General features: G+C 41.6%; 1 protein-coding gene across 1 annotated transcript; it reads left to right on the top strand.

Moving 5' to 3' along the window:
• Nucleotides 1-486: 486 nt before the first annotated feature.
• On the top strand, nt 487-22,832 carry morf4l1 (mortality factor 4 like 1). The gene is made up of 12 exons (XM_076266386.1): nt 487-640; nt 1,557-1,603; nt 1,965-2,032; nt 2,779-2,865; nt 4,375-4,455; nt 4,729-4,754; nt 6,960-7,048; nt 8,862-8,963; nt 12,385-12,473; nt 12,910-13,082; nt 19,704-19,788; nt 22,345-22,832. Exons 1-12 carry the CDS (start codon nt 601-603, stop codon nt 22,427-22,429), a joined length of 972 nt encoding a protein of 323 aa, XP_076122501.1. The 5' UTR covers nt 487-600; the 3' UTR covers nt 22,430-22,832.
• The last annotated feature ends 1,816 nt before the right edge of the window (nt 22,833-24,648 follow it).

The raw sequence follows: 24,648 nt of genomic DNA, 5'->3' as shown, positions 1-24,648 counted from the left end.
TGCCCTAAACAATAATCTAAATTAATTAGGCCTAATAATAATATAGTGTGTAGCATTAACCTAGTGTGTAACATTAACATCTGGAATGGTCTACAGAAATGAAATCAAAACAAATCAAAGAGAGTAAATGGTCAAACTAGTCTGATCATGTCGTGATACTGGTAGGCTATCCACAATCTAGTAGTCTGCAATTTATTAAAAGACAAAAAAATCCTTTGCACTTAGTAACTAGATACAGCAAATAGAAAACCAGGATTCACAAAAGCATTGAAACTTCAAGGTGCCACTACCTGTGTTGCATTTAAACCCCTCTTACATAGACTATTTTAGTTTATTCAAATGTATTTCTTTTCTATAAAAATGGTGGGGCAATCTTCATTCATCTGATGTGTACCCACAATAAACCTGAAGTTAATTTGACAGGTTAGTATATTCAAAGGCCGTCATTGGTTTAAGGGTAATTTCAGTCATGTGACCCAGGCGCGATGAAAATGCGTCACCAGAGAGACGGAGAGCGGCGCTTTCACTGTGTCTGAAAGAAATCCGAGCTGGCGATGCCTGGATTTGATTTTCCAGATATTTTGATTGCTTAATCTGTGAATGGCGCCTAAACAGGACCCTAAACCTAAATTTCAAGAAGGTAAGGAGCCGCTTGACTCCCCGGTTTAGCTCAAACCCGCGTCTGCCATTGTTCATTGCTGTGGTGGGCGCTGCCGCCTGTACAATGGCGCGCTACGTAAACAGCATCAGCTAGTCAGCTAATGTTATGCGAAATGTTTGTCCACCTGAACCTAACATTGCTGCACTATTGTATCTGGACTTACATAAACGGTATATATACACACACACAGTACATTTCTGCATGTTATCTGGCTCGAGCTGACCAAATAAAGTAAGCGTGATATAGCTGCTGTTATGGTTGAATTGCCAAAGATGATTATTTGTGTGCCTTGCTAGCTGGTTGGCTAACTTTAGCTTGTTAGCAAGGTTTTAAGGTTAAGCACTCTGCCTATTTTGATAGCTGAAAGGCATGCAATGGTATCAGTCAATTTTAAATGCTTGTTTTTCTGTAATCATGATCAATTTTTACCTTTTATTTTTATTAACGTGTAGCGTAGACATTCAATCCCGCATCGAGCAGTGTTTTCGTTTGTCGTGTAGCATTACTCTATCGACAGAAGCCTTTGATCGGCACGCAATGCAACACATCAGCTAAAAGTAAGAATGGCAGAGAACCTGGAAGGATGCCTAATCACATGTCAATCACATTCCTAGTTAACATCACATTTTGGAGTCAACTTTGCATCCCTCACCGGGGATTTCATGAAGGGCCACTTGAAAGTCACAATGACAGCCAATGGTAGATCAGGATTTGAAACGAGATGGAAATTATAACATTAGCCGTTTCGACAGTTCATTTTTTGCAGGCATTGTTCTATGTAGAATACTGTACAACTTTTATAGAACATGAAATGCACCAGTATTAATGGGTCTGATGACAAAACATATCTTTGATCTTTCGTGTGTGTCTATGTTTTGTGTCTATCCTGCTTTAGGTGAACGAGTACTGTGTTTTCATGGGCCATTGCTATACGAAGCTAAGGTACAAGTCTGTCAATGTGTGCTTGGTCAAGTTAGACTAGTTGTAGACTTTCTCACCATAGAAGTGGATGCAGTTTCTTTATTGGACCTTGATAACACATATGTATTATTTATAAGCCTTTTTAATGTTGTCAAAACTTTGAAACACTTAACTGATTCATGCACTCAAAGATCATCATACCAAATGCTGAGAAAATGTCACCTAAGCCTATGGTTACTTGTAGAATCTGCTGTTATTATAGGCTAATGAGTGAGACATTACCGCACATCTCAAGTCATTGCTATTCAAAGCGTCACAGATTCATTAGAGATTACTTCAATAACAAGAACATCTGTTTTGATTTTGATTCTTGTCTTTGCAGTGTGTTAAAATCAATATCAAGGACAAACAAGTGAAATACTTCATTCATTACAGTGGCTGGAATAAAAAGTAAGTTACACACACACACACACACACACACACACACACACACACAGTCCCTCCAGCATGTCGTCCCAAGCCTTAGGTTAATGGGAAGTGCATTATTACTCTATTGGCCAGGACATGCGATGAACAGGACCGACGTATCCATGTCCTGATTGGCTGGACAGTCTCATGATTTGACTGGATATTTGTGACCGACATCAGCATTTCCTTTAGTTTCTATTGACTAACACCTTTCACTAGTACCAGGGCAAGTAGCAGGACCGGAGCACCGGACCAGAGGCAAACTCTGTCTTGTTTGACTCTGAAGAAGACGCATGGGTGTCGAAACGTTAGTCGTTTTGCACTAATAAAAATTCACAGAAAGCTTTGTGTGCTCCGTTCCTGCTCCTTGGTCCTAGATAGACCTTGGGTCTCCTCATTGACTTCTGCGTCCTGTTCCGTGAGCACCAACCAGGTTGAAGCGCAAGTGACCCCCTGCTACCTTTCTCTAGTAGTTAAGGCTATTACGAACACTATTCATGAGAGCACTGACCATACCTCAACAATGTATATATGGATTCAGTAAGATTTCTGTTTACACATATATACAAGATGAACATTATTGACATTGACTTGTAGGAGTTTCAAGTTTTGAAAGGCTGCAATCATTTTACATAGTGCATGCACTGGTTACACACCTCAGTGTCCTCCCTGATTGTGTGTGTGTGTGTGGTTTTCTGAGTGTAAATGAATATTTGCTACTTCCCCAGCTGGGACGAATGGGTTCCTGAAAGCCGTGTGCTTAAATATGTGGACAGCAACCTGCAGAAACAGAAAGAGCTCCAGAAGGCAAATCAGTGAGTTCCTTTCTTGCACTCTTCTTTGTTTTACTGCTTTTCTCTTTCTTGCTCTTTCTCTCTCTCTCACTCTTTCTCTCTCTCTCTCTCTCTCTCTCTCTCTCTCTCTGTCTCTCTCTCTATCGTTCCCACTTTACACACTTTCCCTCCCACTGTCATCTCATCTGCCCTTGCCTTCTCTGTTGTTCTAAAACTTCAAAAGCTGTTTTTATTAATCCAGAGTACACCAAATTCCTGACCATTTACCACGGTTTGTAATTGATTTTGTAAACTGTCTGCTACCCTGCAGCTGATACCTGGATGAAGCCTAATTCATTTTTTAAACAATAGTGCAGTGCCCGTTCAAACATGCTATTCCTGTACAAAACACGTAGCCCAATTGGGGGGTATATTATCATTCAAGCTAAGCATTCAATAATGATTATTATATTATAATACATTAACCTATAATAAATGTGCAGTGAGCAAAATTTAGACATGGTTGCATGTGACATTTTACAGATCAAAATGACATAAGCCTAACAGCTGTTTTGAGTTAAGGCTATATGTTTTTATTGTTAAGCCTATAGAATAACTTCAACTTCAATCTTTGGTAGCATAAGTGACATGTAGTTCTGTCTGCCACTCGTAGTCTGTAACTGTGTGGCATTCTGAAATATCCTTAAATTCGGGACCATTAGTTTATCACTCATTTCAGTTTGGGACCACGCAGTCGGAATTGTCGTTTGTTTATTCAAAGTCTCAAGTCCAAAGTAACCAGGGCTATTCGAAGTGTTAGTTTATTGCACATCATTTTTGTCATTTTGAATAGCCACTGCATACCTGTGTTTGGTAGTCTTTATTGTTGAGGTCAGACATGATAATCATCCAAACATCTTGCATCTTGACCCGTGCTATCAAAATTCCGCTTACCCTCTCTGTCTCTGGTCCTGCGCTGTGCAGTGTGAGAGGGGGAGTGGCTACAGTAGAGCGGTAAAAGCCAAAAGATGTTCCTGCAATTTATATAGAGTGCCCCATCCATTTTATCACACTGCTGGTCTACAAACTGCTTTAGTAAATAACCAAATATCATATCTGCAACATTATGATTTTAAACTATCTGATTATCTTTCCTTCTTTGCCAGCCGTGGCCTACTGGTTAGGGCTTTGGGCTTGTAACCGAAGGGTTGCCGGTTTGATCCCCGACCAGTAGGAAAAATGTGGGCGGGGGAAGTGGTTGAGCACTGCTCTCCCATGTCCACATCCACGGCTGAAGTGCCCTTGAGCAAGGCACCTAACCCCTCACTGCTCCCTGAGCGCCACTGTAGCAGGCTCATTGCGTCGGGATTAGTGTGTGCTTCACCTCACTGTGTGTTCACTGTGTGCTGAGTGTGTTTCACTGATTAACGGATTGGGATAAATGCAGAGACCAAATTTCCCTCACGGGATCAAAAGAGTATATATACTTATACTTTATGATCTGCAACATTATGATTTTAAACTATCTAATCCTCTTTCCCTCTCTGGCAGAGACCATTATGTTGAGGGAAGGATGAGGGGGGTGGCACCGAGCAAGAAGATCGCTGCTGTGCAGCAGAAAAACGTTGATGTGTGAGTACACGAAGTTCAAAGGTCAAGCATGTCCCTGTGGAAACTGCTTTTGTTTGCCCATATATCAAAAGTTCAAAGGTCAATTGTGTTCCCATGGTCCTTGTTTGCCATTTTCACAGTTTAATTTGTTCGAATAGATATTTCTTTTTATCATTATTGTTGCCACAGATGACATGTTTATGATTGGACTGTGTAATGATTTGAAAGTTAAAATAACACTTTGCTTTTCTCCCTCACCTCCACTCTGTCTTCTGCTCGTTCCTGCCCGGCTAGGAAAACAAAAAAGAACAAACAAAAGAGTAAGTAGCACATCTCTATGGGCCAGACACACACAGACACAGACACACACAGGGATGTTGCACACAAGCACAAAGACTGACAAACGCTCAGAGATGGAGAGAGAGATGTCGTATGCAAAGACACACTCTTACAGGGAGAAGGAGAGAGATGTCATACATGCACACACGCACACACACAGGGCCACATAACACCCCAGTGACCCACCCTCTCCGACACAGTCAATATTTATTTTTAATCATGCAAGCCCATCACTGAGTCCATATCTGATTTGTAGCCTAAGAGCTTTGGGGCAGTTTGGATGTGAATTGGACACACTCCCTCCAACACGCCCAAGTGTGTTTGCCTGTGATGATAAACACTGCATGTCTCTAAACGCATTACAAACACACACCCCCATAAATGCATATGTGAGTGTGTGTGTGTGTGTGTGTGTGTGTGTGTGTGTGTGTGTGTGTGTGTGTGTGTGTGTGTGTGTGTGTGTGTGTGTGTGTGTGTGTGTGTGTGTGTGTGTGTGTGTGTGTATGTGTGTGTGTGTGTGTGTGTGTGGGGGGGGGGGCCCATGGTCTGCTGCCATGGCAATGGCGATGTGATTGGGTTTCTGCACATGAGAGAAATTGAATTAAAACGGCGGCGACATACTGTAGAAGAGCGTCACAGGAGTCTCTCACCGCCCCCTCAGCCGATAGGAACGCGGGCAGTTTTGTCCTCATACACGCCCTGTCTTGCCACCATGCCAGGAAAAAGCCCCAGGCAACTGGACAACACCTGACCAGATACCATCTCCCTCTCTCTTTCTCTCTGCCTGTTTTATTGTAAGGCATTTATTTTATAGATGTATCATAGGCGAGTTCTAGGAGTTTTACAGTTCCCATGGCCTAACTGTTAAATTGAATGTAGTATCACAAGAAAGATGTTAAAGTGAGATGAAGACTAGAATACCGCACGTATCTGCCTCACGTGACACTGAAGCAGGGCGGCCAATCACAAAAAAACAATCTTCCTTGGCTATGGAATGGTGCAGGGGTCAGGCTTTGATCGCTCAGGGTCAGGCTCGAGGTAAGCGACCTACTTACATAAATAAGAGGTGGACTCTTTCATGGCCTGGCCCCTCTGATGCTCTCCTGCTCCAAGTGGATTGGTGGCGTGTGCGGTTTGTGTTCCATTCCAAGGTCACGTGATGTGGTGGAGGGTATAAAGGTCTGCAGATGTCCTAAGGAGGGGTGTTGAGATGGTGGTGTTGAGATGGTGGTGTTGAGATGGTGGTGGTGGTGATGATAGATGATCGATGATGATGATGATGGTGGTGATGATGATGGTGATGGACGGAGAGGGTCATGATTATTATGGTCAAAGTCCTTACAGCAATCACGATCATTTGGATGAAAGTGTCAATTCATACAGAATCCAGGAAAATGGTTACTGCACCATTTGTCCAGCTAATATTTATGTCCCAAAACTAAGACCTGTAAATATTTTTGTTACATTCCAACGTTTTCATAAATCGTTTTTCATCTTTGATTTTGTATCATTTACAGAAATGCCTTGTCTTGAAGGCCATGTTTGGGCATTAATATTTTTTAAATTATTATTCCTAGCCTGACCAACCTTTGTAGGATGGAAGACAGACATGTTCTCAGTATGACTGGACCATTAGAAGTTTGCACTGCATGCCCATTAGTTTTATACAAGGCCATAGATTTGGAACAAAGTGCAAAATTGGTGACATTGATGGTCTTGTAAACTATTTTTTTACCCACATAGCATCAGTCAGGATTTTGTCTGCAAATACAATGCTTTATTAATGTTGAGGCAATATGTGAGCTTTCTGTGACAAATGCATATGAAGATATTAAGGATAAAACAAGGTGTTTTTTGGTCATTTTCATCGGACTAAAATAGTATGTGGGGTAGCCAGTAGGAACACCCATTTGAATGACCCATTTGTCATTCTGTTTGTCAAACCTGGGTACTGATACCTGTCAAACCTGGGTACTGATACCTGTCAAACCTGGGTACTGATATCTGTCAAACCTGGGTCCTGGGTACTGATATCTGTCAAACCTGGGTACTGATATCTGTCAAACCTGGGTACTGATATCTGCAAAGATGATGAGAATGATTTTGGTCACAGAGTTAATGAGGAAGATGATTGCAATGATGATGATGTACATATTGTGTGTGTGTGTGTGTGTTTTTCAATGCAGCACCAGGGGCTGGTGAAGGGACCAGCAGTGGGGAAATGCCCCACCCACCACGCAAGAAGAGGGCCCGCGTGGACCCAACAGTGGAGAGTGTATGTACACAATTGTGTATGCACACACACACACACACACACATACTGGTATTCACTCACACTCAGGCTCAAGACACTTACACATACACATGTACACAGACATACAACTACAAATATTCATATACACAAACATTCATAAACAAGGACTCCCATACATACATAGACTTGCAGATACTCCCACACATATACATAGACATGCAGATACTCCCACACATATACATAGACATGTAGATACTCCCAGCCTCACATATACATAGATATATGTAGATACTCCCACACATAGACATAGACATATGTAGATACTCCCACACGTAGACATAGATATATGTAGATACTCCCACACACTCAGACATGGTCACGGTCTGTGCCCCTCTCAACACATTTTTTAACTGCCCTGTAATGTGCCCTGTAATGTGCCCTCTCCCAGTACTTGCGGCAGCTCTTTAGCCTGCTGTAGAGTGGTAGAGCCGAGTGTGATTATGTTCATTATGACAAACACACTGGCGCCCTGTCTTTGCCCATTCTTCTCAAACAAACCCACAAGCGACAGCTTACCTTAGTAACAGGCTCCGTTCCTCCATCTGTGCTTCCATTGGGTGCGGTTGTCATGCTCTGGTGGATGTAGTCTCTGGCCAGGTGGTCCAATCCTACCCAATCGTCTGTTGGCAGCACATCTGGACAGGAACCAGAAATGGCAGATGGAAATGTATTGAAAGCATATTAAAAAGTCCACAAACAATGCCATTCTCCAATTCAGTGCCATTCTCATTAAATGCAATTATGGAAGTTTTGCTTTGTGTACTTTCCACATGGCATCATTATGTGATGTAATGCACCCAAATATTTGAATGACTGCCATATAGTCATTAAAAAGTAGAGGTACTTTTCATGTGAAACCAAGGAAGTAAATAACCCAGGGACTGAAATTGAACCACAGTGCATGAAGATGGTAGAATTATATTAGCGATGCAGTTAGGGAGTTGTCTTAGCCTTAGCAATGCGGTTAGGGAGTTGTCCTAGCCTTAGCAATGCGGTTAGGGAGTTGTCCTAGCCTTAGTCCGATGCGGTTATGGAGTTGTCCTAGCCTTAGCGATGCAGTTATGGAGTTGTCTTAGCCTTAGTCCGATGCGGTTATGGAGTTGTCTTAGCCTTAGTCCAATGCGGTTATGGAGTTGTCCTAGCCTTAGCAATGCGGTTAGGGAGTTGTCCTAGCCTTAGCAATGCGGTTAGGGAGTTGTCTTAGCCTTAGCAATGCTGTTAGGGAGTTGTCCTAGCCTTAGCAATGTGGTTAGGGAGTTGTCCTAGCCTTAGCGATGCGGTAATGGAGGAGTTGTCTTAGCCTTAGCAATGCGGTTAGGGAGTTGTCCTAGCCTTAGCCCAATGCGGTTAGGGAGTTGTCTTAGCCTTAGCAATGCGGTTAGGGAGTTGTCCTAGCCTTAGCGATGCTGTTAGGGAGTTGTCCTAGCCTTAGTCCAATGCGGTTAGGGAGTTGTCTTAGCCTTAGTCCAATGCGGTTATGGAGTTGTCTTAGCCTTACAAACCAAACAACAAACACAGCAAATTATACATAAAATACAGACTTTGCTGAGATACAGAGCCCTGTCTGGTGTGAGAGGGTGTATGTGTAACCATGCATCTTTCATGCACCATTATCTGTGTGTGTGTGTGTGTTTTTGGAGGAGACCTTCAGTAACCTGTGTGTGTGTTTTGGAAACCTTCAGTAACCTATGTGTCTGTGTGAGTGAGTGTGGTTAAATCGATCTGTGCATGTGTGTTGAGGAGGCGGCCCTCAGTAACCCGTGTGTGTGTTTAGGAGGAGACCTTCATAAACCGTGTGGAAGTGAAGGTGAAGATCCCTGAGGAGCTGAAGCCATGGCTGGTTGATGACTGGGATCTCATCACGCGCCAGAAGCAGGTGAGCACAGCCAGGAGTCAAAGGTCAAGAGTCATGCAATCAGCTGCGTCAATATAAGACCGTGAGCATGACACTTCACACTTTATTTGTGTAGTCAGAGGCCATGCAGGCGAGAAGGTAATGGTACATTAATTTTCTCCAAAGTGCTCTACAGGTTTATGTCTCACAGCTTACCCATTCACACACACTAATGACTTACAACCAAACAAGGCAGCCATCAGAACATCAGGAGCAGACTGGTTCAATGAGTTCAGTGTGTTGTTCAAGCACAAAGCACCCGGCTTTAACCTGCAGCCCTCCGGCAACCACTTCTCCGTCCGCTTTAATGACTAGGAAGCACTATATGCTGACCAGCATCAACAGAGAGTGCTCAGGCTAAGACTAATGCCCACTACATACTCGCCGCACCCGACTGGTAGCGCGACAATGTGACGGCAAACCGTAAAACCGGAAGATGGACTAGTTCGAGGGCAAGCGAGAGTTGCAGTGTTTTGTTACAGTCGTGAATTTTTAATAGTTTGCTTTATAAGTTAACAAAGTTACCAGCGAGAGTTGCAACCAGGGTAGGAATTTCACGGCGGCCACGACGGCCATGGCCGTCGTAGCCCCTTGCGTTGGCCGTGAAGCCCCTTTGAAAATCATAGGTTTACAGGCCACGGTGGCCTTGGTGCCCCCTTCTTTCAATATTCTGCTTTGTCCTACTAATAGCGATTTTTATTTAGCCTGTGGCCTGTCAAAATAATCTTAGCATTCACAGCGCAAATTAATTTAGTCTTTTACGCAGTGGAGAAAGTGACAGCGCAAGAAAGTGCGTCCAAATTCACCCATTCTTCTCAGTTGAACTACTCGCGAAGTAGCTATTCATCACACAGACATCACAAGTATCACATGAAAGAACTTTTTCTCAGCTTTTAAACGATGTTAGCCGATAATTGCTGTGTTAAACGGTTCGCGAGAAAAGTAAATAATATAATTCAATTTAATCATACATTCTACTGAAGGTTTTGCGTCCATGATCTCCCTACCCATTCATCTTGGTGGAATACTTCACGAACCCTTCTTTTAACACATGACAAACCACATATCAGAATAAACAGCAGACCTTACCGAACACAAAGGTGTAAAGCAGTCCCCTGTACAGTTAGCCGTTCCAGAGTAATCCAGTTTTGAATTTGCAGTAAATTTCGACATGCATGGATGTCTCCAAATTTGGGCTTTAAGTTTTACAATGTGTTTAAATTGTTCCACATGATTTCAAAACGGGCCAAATACAAAATAAATGTTACAAATATCGCCTAGATATTGGTAAATCAGAGGACAGCTGACCAAGAGTTTGTGAAAGTAGCCTTAATGATCACAAAATGCTAAGCATGCATCTAGGCTATTTGAGTTTCTTAAAGCTGAGCTGTGCTACATTTAAATTGTTCAATACATGATTTCATAGCAGGCCAAATATAAAATACATTTTATATATAGCCTAGATATCTGTTTTTATTAGATGATCAGATGATTTACAGTTACATGTAATATGTCATGTTTCATGTTTTTGTAATGTTTCATACAGTGATGCAGGTCTACTGCAGTGAATCGGCTAAATACAACTTTGATCATTTTTATAGCCTACTACTGTATAGTTAACTTTGGCCTTGGTGCCCTGACATGTGGCCTTTGTGCCCCCCACCAAATATGCCCAACTGAAGGCCAAGTGGCCTTGCCCCCAGAATGGTGAAATTCCAAGCCTGGTTGCAACACATGGAATTAAGAGGAAAGAATAGAAACAATTTATTTTCAAACAAAGGATATCTACTAAGACCTGAACAAAATCTCTTTCCACTTTAGGAAATTACACAAACTTAGCCAGCTGCTAGCTAGCTAGCCAGCTAACTATATATATATATATATATATATATATCCATTTATCCATCTATCTATCTACCTGCGCTCACCTTGGAAACTAGATGATAATGATGATGGTAGTTGTGAATAGCAGAAACCAAAGTCTGAAGTACCATCACAGAGGCTAGCTAGTGTTTCTCACTGCAGCTTCTTCTACTGTGTAACGTAGTTAGCGTTAGCCTTTTCACAACAGCGACACCTCTGTTCAGGAGAAGACTGCAAGTAGTGTCTTGACCGCCACGCGCGAGTATAAATAGGTATGGCGCTCCTGTGACGTCACATTGTCGCGCTACCGGTCGGGAGTAACGACTATGTTGAGCGCTTTAGTGCTCAGGCTAAGACTAAGTGCTCAGACTAAGATAGCGTAAACGCTGCTCTGAGCTGGTGTTGGGGCTTTGGTGGAGGCCTGGGTTTGGCAATATGCCCACGGATCAATGCGCTGTACATATCCAACCCTGACCCCGTTAATAGTATAACCTACTATTTGTGTGAAATCATGTCATATTACCTTGTCGGTCAACATGGCTCTTCGGAGATTATCTTGTTGGTTCCGGTTCGTAAACAAATCCACTAGTACTGTGACTAGGGGGAAGGGTGCAGGCCATGAGTGGTATTAACGATCGCTGCCCCCCCCCCCCCCCCCCCCCTTTAAACACAATAAGGCTTTTATCTACTGTAGTATATTTAATGGTATTTTATCTACTGTAGTATATTTATTAGTATTGGTTGAAATGGTGTATTTACAGTTATCACACAATCTACTTTGCTTCACAGTATTTGTAGATTTAAGTGATTGTTATTTTGTGTCATACAATGTGTTATTTTGTGTCATACAATGTTTGTTTTGTTTCCAAGTCATTTCCCTGTGACTGTGTGACTGGCAGTGTCTTGTTTGTGTATTTGTTTACCATCTATGCATTTCCCAAACTACTCCATTGCACACTATACATTGAATTACTGGCTATACCTTAGACAAGGGTTAAAGAGATGACAGGACAGAGGATTTTGATAGATTGCTTATGTTTAAGAGGAGTTTGATAGATTGCTTATGTTTAATTGCATTTGAGTTGTGTTGCAGTCTGGTCTTTGTCTGTTTTCCCTGTCTAAGAGAGTTATATCTGTGCAGCATCCTAATGGGTGCATGTCCAACGTCCTGTTCCCACACATCACTGTGCGCCTCACTCTCTGGCTGAATGAGGATTTTGAAAGAAATGCTGTCAAACAATGATGTGGTTTTTGTTTGTTTGTTTATTTATTTGTAGTTTTGCTGTTTGTTTGTTCCTTCCTACACCATTATAATTGCCAACTGGGTCGATAGCAGATAGTGCCCAGACGTAACCGCTGCTCTGAGCTGGTGTTGGGGCTTTGGTGGAGGGCCTGGGTCTGGCGCTAAGCCCACGGATCAATACGCTGTTCATGTCCAACCCTGACCTCTTAAGTGGATCAACTAAGGAAGCTACCAGGGGGGAAAACCAGTAACCCCAATCAATCTCTCTCTCTCTCCCCCCCCCCCCCCTCCCTGAAGCTGTTCCACCTTCCTGCGAAGAAGAATGTCGATGCTGTCTTGGAAGACTATGCAAATTACAAGAAATCAAGAGGAAACTCTGATAACAGGTAGGCTAGTTGCTATGGATTGCTAATGGATGGCAGAATAAAAATGGAAATTGGGAACCTCTTGTGTCGTTTGTCAGTCAGTCTCCATACTGTGTGGTGGAAATGGTGTAGGGTTTTATTACGAGGGCACTGAGGCAATTAAGCTCCCTGCCAAATTCAAGAAGCAACTCCGTTTCCCAATTAATTTGGCAATTAATCAGTGCATCTGTTTTTGGTGTGTGTGTGTGTGTGTGTGTGTGTGAACTGACTAACCACCAGTTAGAATACATGAACACTTTAAATGTTGTAATCTCTGGTCCATGTAATTTGAATTGCTTATGCAGAATTATTTTTGCTCTGCTCTAGTCTATATCTTTCCCATAGTTCCATGCGTGTGTGGTTTTGTATGAAGGGAGGTGTCTAACCAGTAGTTTGTGTCTTCCTGTCTTCTCCCCAGAGAATATGCTGTGAATGAGGTTGTCGCCGGCATCCGCGAGTATTTCAACGTCATGCTGGGCACCCAGCTCCTTTATAAGTTTGAGCGGCCACAGTACGCTGACATTCTGACCAACCACCCGGACACACCCATGTCCCAGATCTATGGAGCCCCTCACCTGCTCCGACTCTTTGGTAGGAGACATCCCATAATACCATTACAATCCTCACCATGACAGCAGGGGGACAGTTTTCCTATTATAACCCTAGTCTCCATACATTTACATTCATTGTGTACACATAGCAGGACAACACTGAAGGCTGATTTTGGTTCTGCGTTGATGTCGTAGCTACACCTTTGTGAATCTTTTCAGTTCTGTGTCTCCACCACCGAAACGGTAGTCGGAGTGGCAGATTCCACAGACTGCCGTGATTTTAAATATAAATTTGCTTTGTTTGGCCTTTTCTTGCTTAGATGTTGTAAAAGTTAGGCCTACCAAGAAATCCACACCGTGTATTCCAACAACCTTGTTATTGTAACCAGAAAATATATCTGCGGTTATTTGCGTGGTGTCAGCGAAAAAGGGGAAAAAAGGATCAATCTCACCTCCTTGAAAAACAGCTGTTGAGTGTGCAGTAAAGTCAGATAGTGCTGCCACTAACGACTAATTTTCTAATGACTTATCTTTCGACTAATTTTTCGATTAGTCGACTAATCTAAACGACTAATTTTTTTAAAAAATCAAGTGTTTGTTATTTTGTTGTGTCCGTTTTATTTTGAACTCAACTAAAGGGAAAACGTAAATCACCCTACTTTTGTTAGAAGCTGTTTTACTGTAAGTTAACTGTTCAAAAACATTATGTATTAAAAAAACACCCATTTAAAATGCTACCTTCAGATCTAATGTCAGACCTTTGATAGACTTTATTTGTATGCCAGTGTTGCCATGGACATAGACAACTTCTTTGACCTGAGGCCCGGTCATGGCATACTTTGGGGTCATAGGGCCCACCTACATGAACCCACCCCCCATCCAATTATCCTTATATCACATCACAATTATTATTGTTATGCTATATTGTTATACATGCACTTCAAAGCAGCCAGTGTTTAAAGTGCTAACATTGTTCACAAAAACTTTGTGAAAACATGCACATCAGAGGACTGCTTTACTAATGTAAAATATAATTACAATAGTTCCATTGCTTGCATGGTTGCATGATAAATACTTATCAAAACAACAGCAATTATATGGGTGTCATCGTTTTGGGATGTTTCCCTCATGCAAGCATCATACACTGGTAGGCAAATGGAAAGAATATTGACATATTTAATTATGCCACAAGCTTTTGGCCACGTTATTCAAATTTGACTATACAATACTCTAGATCAGTGTTTCTCAAAGTCTGGTCCGGGGACCACTGGTGGTCCGCAAGCTATCCCAAGTGGTCCGCGAGCAGACATGGTAAAATATAATATCTTGCAATGTTGAACCAACTTGTATGTAAATCCAAACATGCCTATGTAAGCTACGCCAGTTTAAATCATATGAATCCTCTGACACAAAAAGGAAGGTGAGTAGGCCTATTGTGTAATATACTGTTGTAGTAGGTTTACTCTTTCTTTTAGCTAGTGGTCCGTGAGGTTTTTTTTTATTGGTTAAGTGGTCCTTGGTCCGAAAAAGTTTGAGAAACACTGCTCTAGATAGTGTATTATAGTATGTGCTCTGTTTTTATGGAAGTTGCATAAATCCACATTGTTCTATACATGGATTTCTATGGAACGTCACGAAAACATGCGTGCGCAACCAAGAGGCAGAAAGCACCACAGAACAGCATAGAGCAATGCAAAAGAGCAAAAGAATAAAATGAGTTTTTGTGCTGAAAACTGCACCAATTCGAAATCACGATGGTTAGAGAATGTTAAATATGTTCAATATTCCTAACGGAATGCATGTCTTCGCCAAAAATGACAAAATACGATGTTATATTAATAATCCAAATGAACGTCAAACTTTGAAATATAGTCTGAAATGAGATGTTATTATCATTGAGACAACAGGGTATACAAAAAAATCCGATTGTAGCTTACAGCAGCCGACTATTTAGGTTAAGTTTATAACGTTGTGGACTGCCACCAAGCGTCTTCTGCGCATCTAGTTTTGTTGGTAAACGGGAAACCTGTGTATTAAATGTAGTTTCATAATAGCCTTCCATAGGTTGAATTGGAGCTTTGCTACCAACGTTATCAAGTGGTTTCAGTTTCTCTCGCGGATTGAATGAACGCTCACCACCATTTAATTGTATGCCTCTATGTTTGATGACACCAAATTAGCAAGTATTTCCTACTGATTGCAGAAACGTTTGTTTTCTTTTTCTGTCGGTCCGCGGTTCCTTGATCAATTGCGCAGCAAATTATCAGATGAAGCCCCGGTAATAATTTCACTCCGCGGCTCTGGACCAGCAGTGTCCACGTTATGGCCGGTGCTGGTCCGCGCGGCCCATATGAGAAACGCTGGACTTTGAAAGGCGACAGGAGTTGAGGACTTTGCAAATGAGCCTAACATCAGCATGTTCAAAGCAAGTAGGCTACAGGCACTTTGCGTGTCTTACCACATAGGTTACCTCACTTTATCAGTTGGCTTGAACTCTAAAAAAATATGCCTCGTGACTTATTTACCATGGGAAATGACGCGCACCTTGATTGTTGATATCACGGGCGGCGGCATGTTCGTTGTAACGTTTATGAATGAATTACAGTAATGACACGCCGTTGTGTTGTCAACGTGAGACACTCTTCACTTCATTTATTTCAATTTCCACAATACTATATTAGTCAGAGTCTGGACTAGCGTAACCTACTAGCTTAGCTCCCCCCACTTAGCTCTGCCTAATAATGAATTGGGCTGAAAGCAGGCAGGCACGCAGCTTTGCTGCTGGCGTTAACAATTTGCGTGCAGTGCATAGCGGGGTTTAAAACATGACTGCCAAAGTCTTAGTAGCCTGTTTAACATCCAAAGACAGTCATTGTACTTTTCAAGAGTTAATAACATAGAGTTAATTAATAGTTAATTATAGTTCGCTCTGAATAAAATCAAGTGAAACGTCAAAACAGTGTGCGGTAGGACTATCTCAATTTTTCTAATTAAGTATGTTCCTGCAATCTACCTGCACCTAACCAGGCTGTGCGTGGATCTTGGTATTATTTGGATTAATTAATATAACATTACAGTGAGCCGTTTGAGACCAAAATAAGTAGGCGGTCAATAGTAAAACGACTAAAAAAATGGCCGTCAACTAATTTTCATTGTTGATTAGGTCGACTAATCGCGGCAGCACTAAAGTCAGATATTCCATGTATCGGGTGTATACGAGCAGGATAATTCATTAATTCCATGAAGCGATTAGAGGATATCAGAACGCCATTAGACTTATACCCCTTCCTTCATTCATTCATTCATTTCCCCCCGGCTTTCTCCCGTGTCCCGTTTAAAAACACAACGTGACTCTCGGTGAGCGCAGCCATAGGGCCAGAACAGGAAAAGTGGGTGCGAGTGAGTGAGTGAGTGAAAAGGTGAGTGACAGTTCTGGACCCTATTGTCAGCTTAGGCTTACTTGTCCTGGATAACTGACGCCCATAATCAAGATAGCTAAAGATCTACAAAAGTATATAAATAGAGCTAAAAGAGCTCAAAACTACCTGGCCTGGTTTTAAACAGCATAAAGAGAGAGAACCTAAACTTAGAGGTAGGCCTACTAAATATTATAGTAACACGATGACTCGTAGACAAATCTGATATGTCACAATGAATAAGATCTGTCTTAATCAAATAATATGCCCATTTATGTGGCTGATGCTACAGCTGACGAAGTGCTGATCATCAATCAGATGACCCTGTCATTGTAACCAAAAATATGTGTTTGTTTACAAAGCTTCTGTTAGCAAACTAGCATGTTGCTGCTACCTAGGCTGCTGAAGCATGCTGGACAGCAACACACAGGGCAAGTTGACCAATCACAGTCTTTGCTGTCTGCGTTGCTTCAACACAAAGTTATAATTTTGAAGAGGTGCATGTCTAGCAGTGGTGTAGGGCTTGGAGGGGGGTACACGGCAACACTGAGGTTCTGCATGGCGACTGTGTCGATTAGACGCACAACACCGAGGCTCTGCATAGCGACTGTGTCGATTAGACGCACAACACCGAGGCTCTGCATAGCGACTGTGTCGATTAGACGCACAACACCGAGGCTCTGCATGGCGACGGTGTCGATTAGACGCACAACCATAAATTGTGGATGAGTCGTGTTAATGCCAACTTTGGATTTGCTGCCATTTTTCTCTCTCTTTGTTTGCATCTCTTTTTGCTAAGTTAATTCTCCACTCGCGTTACATCGATTGCATTCTTCATTATGAAGAGTGTCCGACTCTCCCAATGATAATGCTGCGGTCTTGTGGGGCCATTGAGTGTCTCAGAACTGGACATAGCCAACACAGCTAATGTTTCTCCACAATGTCAAAGTATAGCCAATGTGTTCATGTGGTGTTTTTTTTTTTTGTCTTATCTAAGTTAGAAGAATAAAACTGGTTCTAAACACTTCTGTGGCAGAAGGCCTGATGCTAAACCAATGCATGTTGATGCATTTTAATAGGACGTAGCTTTCAAAGTAAAGAAAGAATAATCCAAATGAATGCCTGGACCCTTTATGATGCTTTAACCCCCTGAATACGAGCTAACTCATCAAGTCACGTTTGTGCCAGCTGGCAGGGTTGGGCTTAGCTGGCAGGGTTGGGCTTTGCTGTATAGAGGTAGGCTGGCATGGCAGTGTTGCCAACTATTTCAAATGGAAAGTAGCTAAAGCCAGCTCCAAAAGTCGCTAAATGTCGCTAGATGACATCACACACTAATTTGCATATCAATTACGTCACCAGGTCGTGACCACCCCCCCCCCCCCCAAAAAAAAAAAAACAGTGATGGCCCTATAATTCCCCTTTACATCTGTTTGCATTTCTCCTAGGCCTACTGAAATAGGCAACTTTAAGAGTCTAATTTAAATATATTTAATTTAACATACTTGTAGGCTATATTAGGGTAATTGATACACTTTACACTTCTGTACATCTTGTCATACACCAGAATGAGCATTAAGTGGCTGAAAATCAGTAATTTCCAACCTATTCCCAACTGCTGCATTTGCTTTGCACAGCTTGAAGTCTGATTATAACTTCACCATAGGCTACACACAATTTAACCTTACAACAATGGCTATATTTTGGATTTATTTAGTTAATGTCACTCGGACAGATCGACAGAACTTTTTTTCCCTCAGCCGACAGTCTGTCCTGCATTGACAACATTGAGGCGACATAGCCTAAACGAATGCTTTAGGTTTTTCTAACTTGTATGCTCGATTTTGAACTATCTGCTTGTGAATGAAGTTGTAGCCTACTTTCCTTTGTTGAACGGTGTCCCTGTTTCCCTGTCATCATGTCATTGCTCTCGTCTCATTGACTCTGGTTATAATCTCACCCGAAGTTGCTGCACCTTCCAATAACGTTGTCTGAGCTGTTAGATCTATAGAACATCTACTTCCGTGGATAACATGGGCTGATACTACATAGGTTTCTGGAACATTGCTTTCTGGAACAATTGACAGAAGCATTCGCCTGTAACAGCCAATCAAAATTTACGGCGAAGCTGCCAAACAGTAAGTGAGCTCATATCTCAGCAACGCTTTCATGTATCAAAACCAAACTTAGTACATGTACCTCAGACCCCATCTGGAGGACGCTCAAGAAATTTGGTGACCTTTGACCTCTAGGGGGCTCCGTAATTGACAACTGCATTTTGGCCAGTAGTTGCTAATGTGCATTATTCTGCAATGTAAAAGTCAATGGCAGCCCATAGAACCGTCTGGTAAAAAGTTATACAATTTGGCACACTGATTGGGGACAGTCCAATAATTAATTTCACCAAATTTCATGCCGGCACCTGAAGCGCTCTAGCGCCACCAACAGGCCAAAGTTGGACGTGTGTTCACGGACGTAACCTTAGACCCGTAGACCCGAATGTCAAAATGAGGTATCATTGGAATCCTTGGGCCAAGCCGAGTTCAACACCCTATGACGTCAATTTTTGACCTCTATATTTAAATCACAGCAAGTGTGATCATATCTCAGTCAATCTTTTATTTTTCATTTTCATTGTTCCATCCAGTTCATTCTAATGCGTGGGTGCAAGAGTGGGGCGGGGTGGGATGGGCAGGGGCGGTTGCGGCGGTGGGTTGGTTGGGGGAGGGGGCGGCGACACTCAGCCCTGGTTCAGCCCCACAAAATCAGTTATGTTTTGATGTGAAACTTGAACTTGTACCTCAGCCAATCTTGGGTTGTTTGGCATGGAACTTGCTGTGACTGCTTAATGCTATATGTTTGATGGAGCAGCATTGAGTTACATGGCACATCTGGCCTGCTGAACTGTCTGCTTGGCCCCCTCATTGCTGCTTGCAGCTATATTTTCATTATGTGTTACACATGACATGTGCCAACTAAATTTACTTTCGCTCCCACAGGGAAAGGGAAAAAAACACTTGTATCTCAATCTTTTGATTATTTTCTTTGCTTGTTTTGGTAATTTCTCTCAAATAAGCTGATCATGTTACTTCTGGTCCAGTATTAAAATACAACAAGAGTGGGAATTCAATCTTATATCAAATGTACTAGTCTGTGTTTTCTCCCAATTAGTTTTTGATAGGTGTTGATCCATTTTTTGTTTTTGTTTATGTTTGTTTGATGTGTATGTTTGTGTGTTTACCTTCCAGTGAGGATTGGTGCCATGTTGGCCTACACACCTCTAGATGAGAAGAGTTTGGCGCTGCTGCTAAGCTACCTGCAGGACTTCCTCAAGTGAGTACCTGGACAAGGATGCACAATTTTTCTGACCTCCGACTGTCACTGCGTTACAGAGAGATTCTTTCCCCAGCACCCTTAACTTAAAGGGAATTAAAGAGGGAAGAGCACTTGGATCACCTTTATTTGGCTCTGTGTGTACTACACAAGGGGGTTCTTCAAAATGCTGCAGAAAGTTCCATTGAATTGAATGGAATGGAATGGGTGGGCTATCCCAATATTCCAATGTCTGATATGTCTTGATTTTCAGAAAAACGGTTTCTTATTATAATAAAAACTTTATTGTAACTTGAAGACACAAGATACCACGGAACAGGAACAGGAAGAAAATCACCAGAAGAGATATCGTCCCATCATTGTCCACCTGTCATTTAAAAAAAAAAAAAATCCCAACTATACCTTATCCTTTACAAAATATGGGTTTGGAGTTAGAATTATGTGGGGAACAAGCAACAATTTTTTCGAGTCAAGAAGTAGTCTGATTGTAAGAATTTGTAAGTATAACACTGAACGTGGGAGTTCTTGAGGCTAGTTTTGAGCTTGACCTCTTCAAAGCAGAGGTGCCCTGAACTTTCCCAGTTGTTCAGAGATATATAAAAATTGGGTTTGCATTTAAATCCTCAAAAGGTCTTTTAAGGCCACAGGCTCTGTAAGGATTTGTGAGAGAATGTTAATTATAATTGTTTGGTACCTCTCCCTCTAAACTTCCCTTGTTGCTCAGTAAAATTAAACTGGGTTTTAATTTTAAAGGTTTTTAAGGCCACTGGCCTAGTAAGGCATCTTGAGATCATGTTAACTGATAATGGCACTTTCATGAATAAAAGAAATTGGACTGAAGAGGTTTTATTAGCTGATAGTGCTGCGTGAGTCTCGTCCTCCTAAGGACTTGTCTTGGGCTTGCAGAATAATTTTTTTTTTCTCTATTAGACATCACATGTTTGAGTATTCTGGTAAGGTTTTGCATACTTGCTCTTACTTAAATAGCTTGCTTAAAATTCCCCTTAACTGAAGGATTTCTTGGGTCCACAGAGAGGACTGAGCGAACCCAACCTTGTAATCTGAGTAGGTTACCTGAATTATAATGTGACACATTCCTGAGACATTGGAACACATCCAACAGTTGCCAAGGCGCGTGGCTATTATCATAGTATATTTTTAATAGTAAATGTGATGAAGGATACTCAATAGACCAAAAAAAAAAAAACAATTAGGCTCCTTAATCTTATCATTATCTCAAAAATTCAAAACACAAGTGTGTTTTTGTTGAATGTTTCAAAGTATTCAAATAAGATTGGACAATTATGTGTCACAACTATGATCAACGCAACACAGTCTACCCATTTCTGAGGATGTTATTTCATCACTTTATTATGTGAAGTAAGTTCTGAAGCTAGTATCAACAGAAAACATAAAATTGCTGTTACATAAACGTATTTTGTATTTTGTCTTATTTGAGGATAAATGTTGTGGTTAAACATAGTTACGTACACACAGGCTCTCTGTGGTGTTACAATATATCAGAGTAGTACTGTCCATGTTTTTTCAGCCGAGCTTATCAGTTATTTTTTTTTTTTTTAATTCTCAGGAAATATTTAATTTAATAATATTCAACGAATTATTTTATATTTGCAGTTTGCGATTGGAAATTGGGCAAAGGGACATCATACTAGTGGACTGCACTGAAACTGACACTGTGTGACAATTTCTAAGATCATACACATACATATACACATACTTAATTACTTAATGTAATTACTCAATGTAATTAAAGCTGCAAACAGACAGCCTGGTGTTGCCATTTTCTTTCCATTTTTGACACTATCCAAATTCAGTCAAACATGTTTTATATTATCTTTACCAGTCAATTCTATAGTCAATATTGTTACGTTTATGGTATCAATAGTAAACAGCTCAATCATTATGTTTGTACTCATAACTCCCATAATTCCCAATTGTACCAGACTATGTTTGACCTACTCAATCGTGTTCTTATTGAATGTGATTGAAAAAATTGTTGAAGTCTGTTGTCAATTTAAATTGGGGAAAGGTGGTGGTGGGGGGAAGCAGGGTTGGTTGGCTCAGGTAGCTGCTGTGAGGAGTGACAAGTCATTGCAGTATTTAATTGCCCCCGGTGTGAAGATGCCTCACTGTGGCAGATACTCCATGGATGGTGATTATGTGTGTGGTGTGGAGAATGGGGGACACGGCTCTCTCTCCTACCCAGCCCTGTTCCAGACATCCACTGATTCTCTACATAATGCGCTTTGTATTGAATACCCACCCTAGTTATTGCTGTATGGTGCAGTATGTAGCGAACAAGTGGATCTTCCGAACACAAGGCCTCTCTCTTTCTCTCTCGGTCTCTGTGTGATGATGTTGGCGAACAAGTGGATCTTCCGAACACAAGGCCTCTCTCTTTCTCTCGGTGGGTGTGTGTGTGACTATGTTGGCGAACAAGTGGATCTTCTGAACACAAGGCCTCTCTTTCTCTCTGTGTGTGTGACGATGTTGGTCTCTGTGTGTGTGTGACGATGTTGGCTTTTTCCTCCTCAGGTATCTGGTGAAGAACTCCGCGTCACTCTTCAGCGCCAGCGACTACGAGGTCGCGCCGCCAGAGTATCACCGGAAGGCCGTGTGAGGACCTCTGAGGAGACCATGCAGGCAGAAGCCTGGCATCTCATATCATCTCTGTTTTTGCCCTTTTTAAAAGGAAAGACAAGGACCCAACATGTCTTTTTTTTTCAAAAGAAGATGCCAGAATCCTTTTGATGAAGATAATGCAACTACAGTTCCACCACTGGTAGCTGTAGGTAGTTTGAGATTTTCAGAATCAGACTTGGCGGAGATCACCTTTTTCTTTTGTGGGTTTGAGCTGTCATCACCCCCCCCCCCCCCCTTCTCAAAACAATGTTGGAATTGCAGAACAAAAACATTTGATGAGGCCACATCAAAACAATTGTGTTTTACTCCAACATGCCACAAAACAATGTCTGTCTTTGATTTAGTGTTCTTTTATAATAATAAAATCTTGTTTTCTTTTCTCCTTGTGTCATTTTTGTCAAATGCATCTTAAATACATAATGTATACTTCTATTAACTTTGCAGAAGCTACATAAAGTATTTGCATACCCCTTAATAAATGTATGTGGCATCTGTGGCCTACTGGTTTGGGACTTGTAACCGAAGGGGGGCCGGCTCGATCCCCGACTGGTAGGAAAAATGTAGGTGGTGGGAGTGATTGAACAGCACTCTCCCACATCTGTGAATTAGTGAAACACACTCAGCACACAGTGAGGTGTGCTGAGTGCACATTCGCCTTATATGCTGTATGTGTTCACACTTAATATTGGTGTACAATAATCTCGATTGTCTTTTTAGCCACCAGCATCTTTCTTTCTTTAACAATTTACTTAGCTATTCCACTGACTAGTTTGAGGTTAACATCAAGCCATGAAGCCCTAGGTGAATTAATTATGCCCTCTACCGTCTACCCTGTTCCAGATCACACTGGTTTGACAGCAAAATTGTAGGTGCTATGATCTCAATAGCCATTGACCTCAAGTGGAGTGGAGACTAAATGACCATGTACAGGCTAAGGATCGCTAATGCACTGACATACATATATTATAAAAGCCATATTTTTACAGATGTCATTTCTTGATGGTGGTGATGACTAACAAGAAGTCCATGATTCTAATTCCACACAGTGTCATATTTGACAAACTGCTCCTTTTTGTGTTAAAAAAAACACACACAAACACAAAAAAAACCCCCTAGTGTTTGTACTCACGGTTATGGCTTTGAAATGGTGGCTTGGAATGAGTGATAAACAATCCTAGCCAATCAACATGGTGCCACAGAAACACAGAAGGCAAGCGTGTAATTTGATTGGCTTTTGAACACCAAATTGCGGACTGCATTTTTAATTGGCTCAAAGGCAGAACATATGCTCTTGTGTTTCCTTGATCTCCATTTCCATCACTAAGTGTGAATAAATATCGCAAAGGCTCCGCAGGGGCCTTCAAAGTTTCTTTCCTTAAAGATCTTCATCTGCAGGATGAAAGGACACATTGTGTGTCCATCAATGGATGTAATGATGATTGTGTGTATTCTAATGTGGTCTGTCCACTGAATTACACCCAGGGGACAACAATCTCCAGTCCCGCCATTATAGTGTGATATTTTGAACAGACATGGCCACCATAAAAAGCCAAAAGGTTACATTTTACTCTTTAATAATTTGAGCCTATTATGGAGTGATGTAGCCTACTGCCTGTGCTCGTCTGAGAAATGCTCCTTTGTATTCTTTAATTAGTCTGAATCTGATGTTGCTGCCTGAGCCCAACTCAATTGTGGAGAGTAAACAACTCCACGTAAAGTGTTTTCAATCTCAAGTCTGTTATAGACTGGTATAATTTATAGCATGATGCTTCTGACATTGCTGTTTGTGAAGTGTCCTTGACACCTCATTTTCCCAGTTCATTTTGACTGACATTACTGACCAAAGTATTTTTCATGGTGGTTTGATGCAGAGAGGGAGAGAGACTTTGACTTGGAGTAACAGGTGCCTCCATAAAACAAAGTAGAAAGAGCTGTAGAGGAAATCATGAGGCCATATGGCAGAACAGCGAAGTCTCAGAATGAGGGAAGGGAGGCAAGCATAATCTGAGTACTGTTGACAATCCTCAAAGACATCCTTGACCTTCACAGCACATGGGGCTCACAAAGCATGGTGAACTTTTACAATGCAGTCCAGCCAATTCATATGAGAAAAATCTGCTTCCACATTCTGTTTACAGTAGGCTATGTTGTGTTTGAGGGCAGGATATTCGTTCTGAAGTCTGTATTTTTCAATTT

This window comes from Alosa pseudoharengus, unplaced genomic scaffold (assembly GCF_046254945.1).
Source record: "Alosa pseudoharengus isolate Yale_2024_CS ecotype anadromous, Long Island Sound unplaced genomic scaffold, YU_APseudo_1.1 YU_APseudo_1.1_scf_10, whole genome shotgun sequence".
Lineage (NCBI taxonomy): Eukaryota > Metazoa > Chordata > Actinopteri > Clupeiformes > Clupeidae > Alosa > Alosa pseudoharengus.
The sequence above is the reverse complement of the archived record's forward strand: the minus strand, read 5'-3'. Positions and strand labels throughout refer to the sequence as shown.

Coding starts and splice junctions, on each gene's coding strand:
- morf4l1 (XM_076266386.1), top strand. CDS start 601: ATGGCGCCTAAACAGGACCCTAAACCTAAATTTCAAGAAG. Junction 2,033..2,778: donor TACAGTGGCTGGAATAAAAA/GTAAGTTACACA, acceptor CTACTTCCCCAG/CTGGGACGAATGGGTTCCTG. Junction 12,474..12,909: donor AGAGGAAACTCTGATAACAG/GTAGGCTAGTTG, acceptor TCTTCTCCCCAG/AGAATATGCTGTGAATGAGG.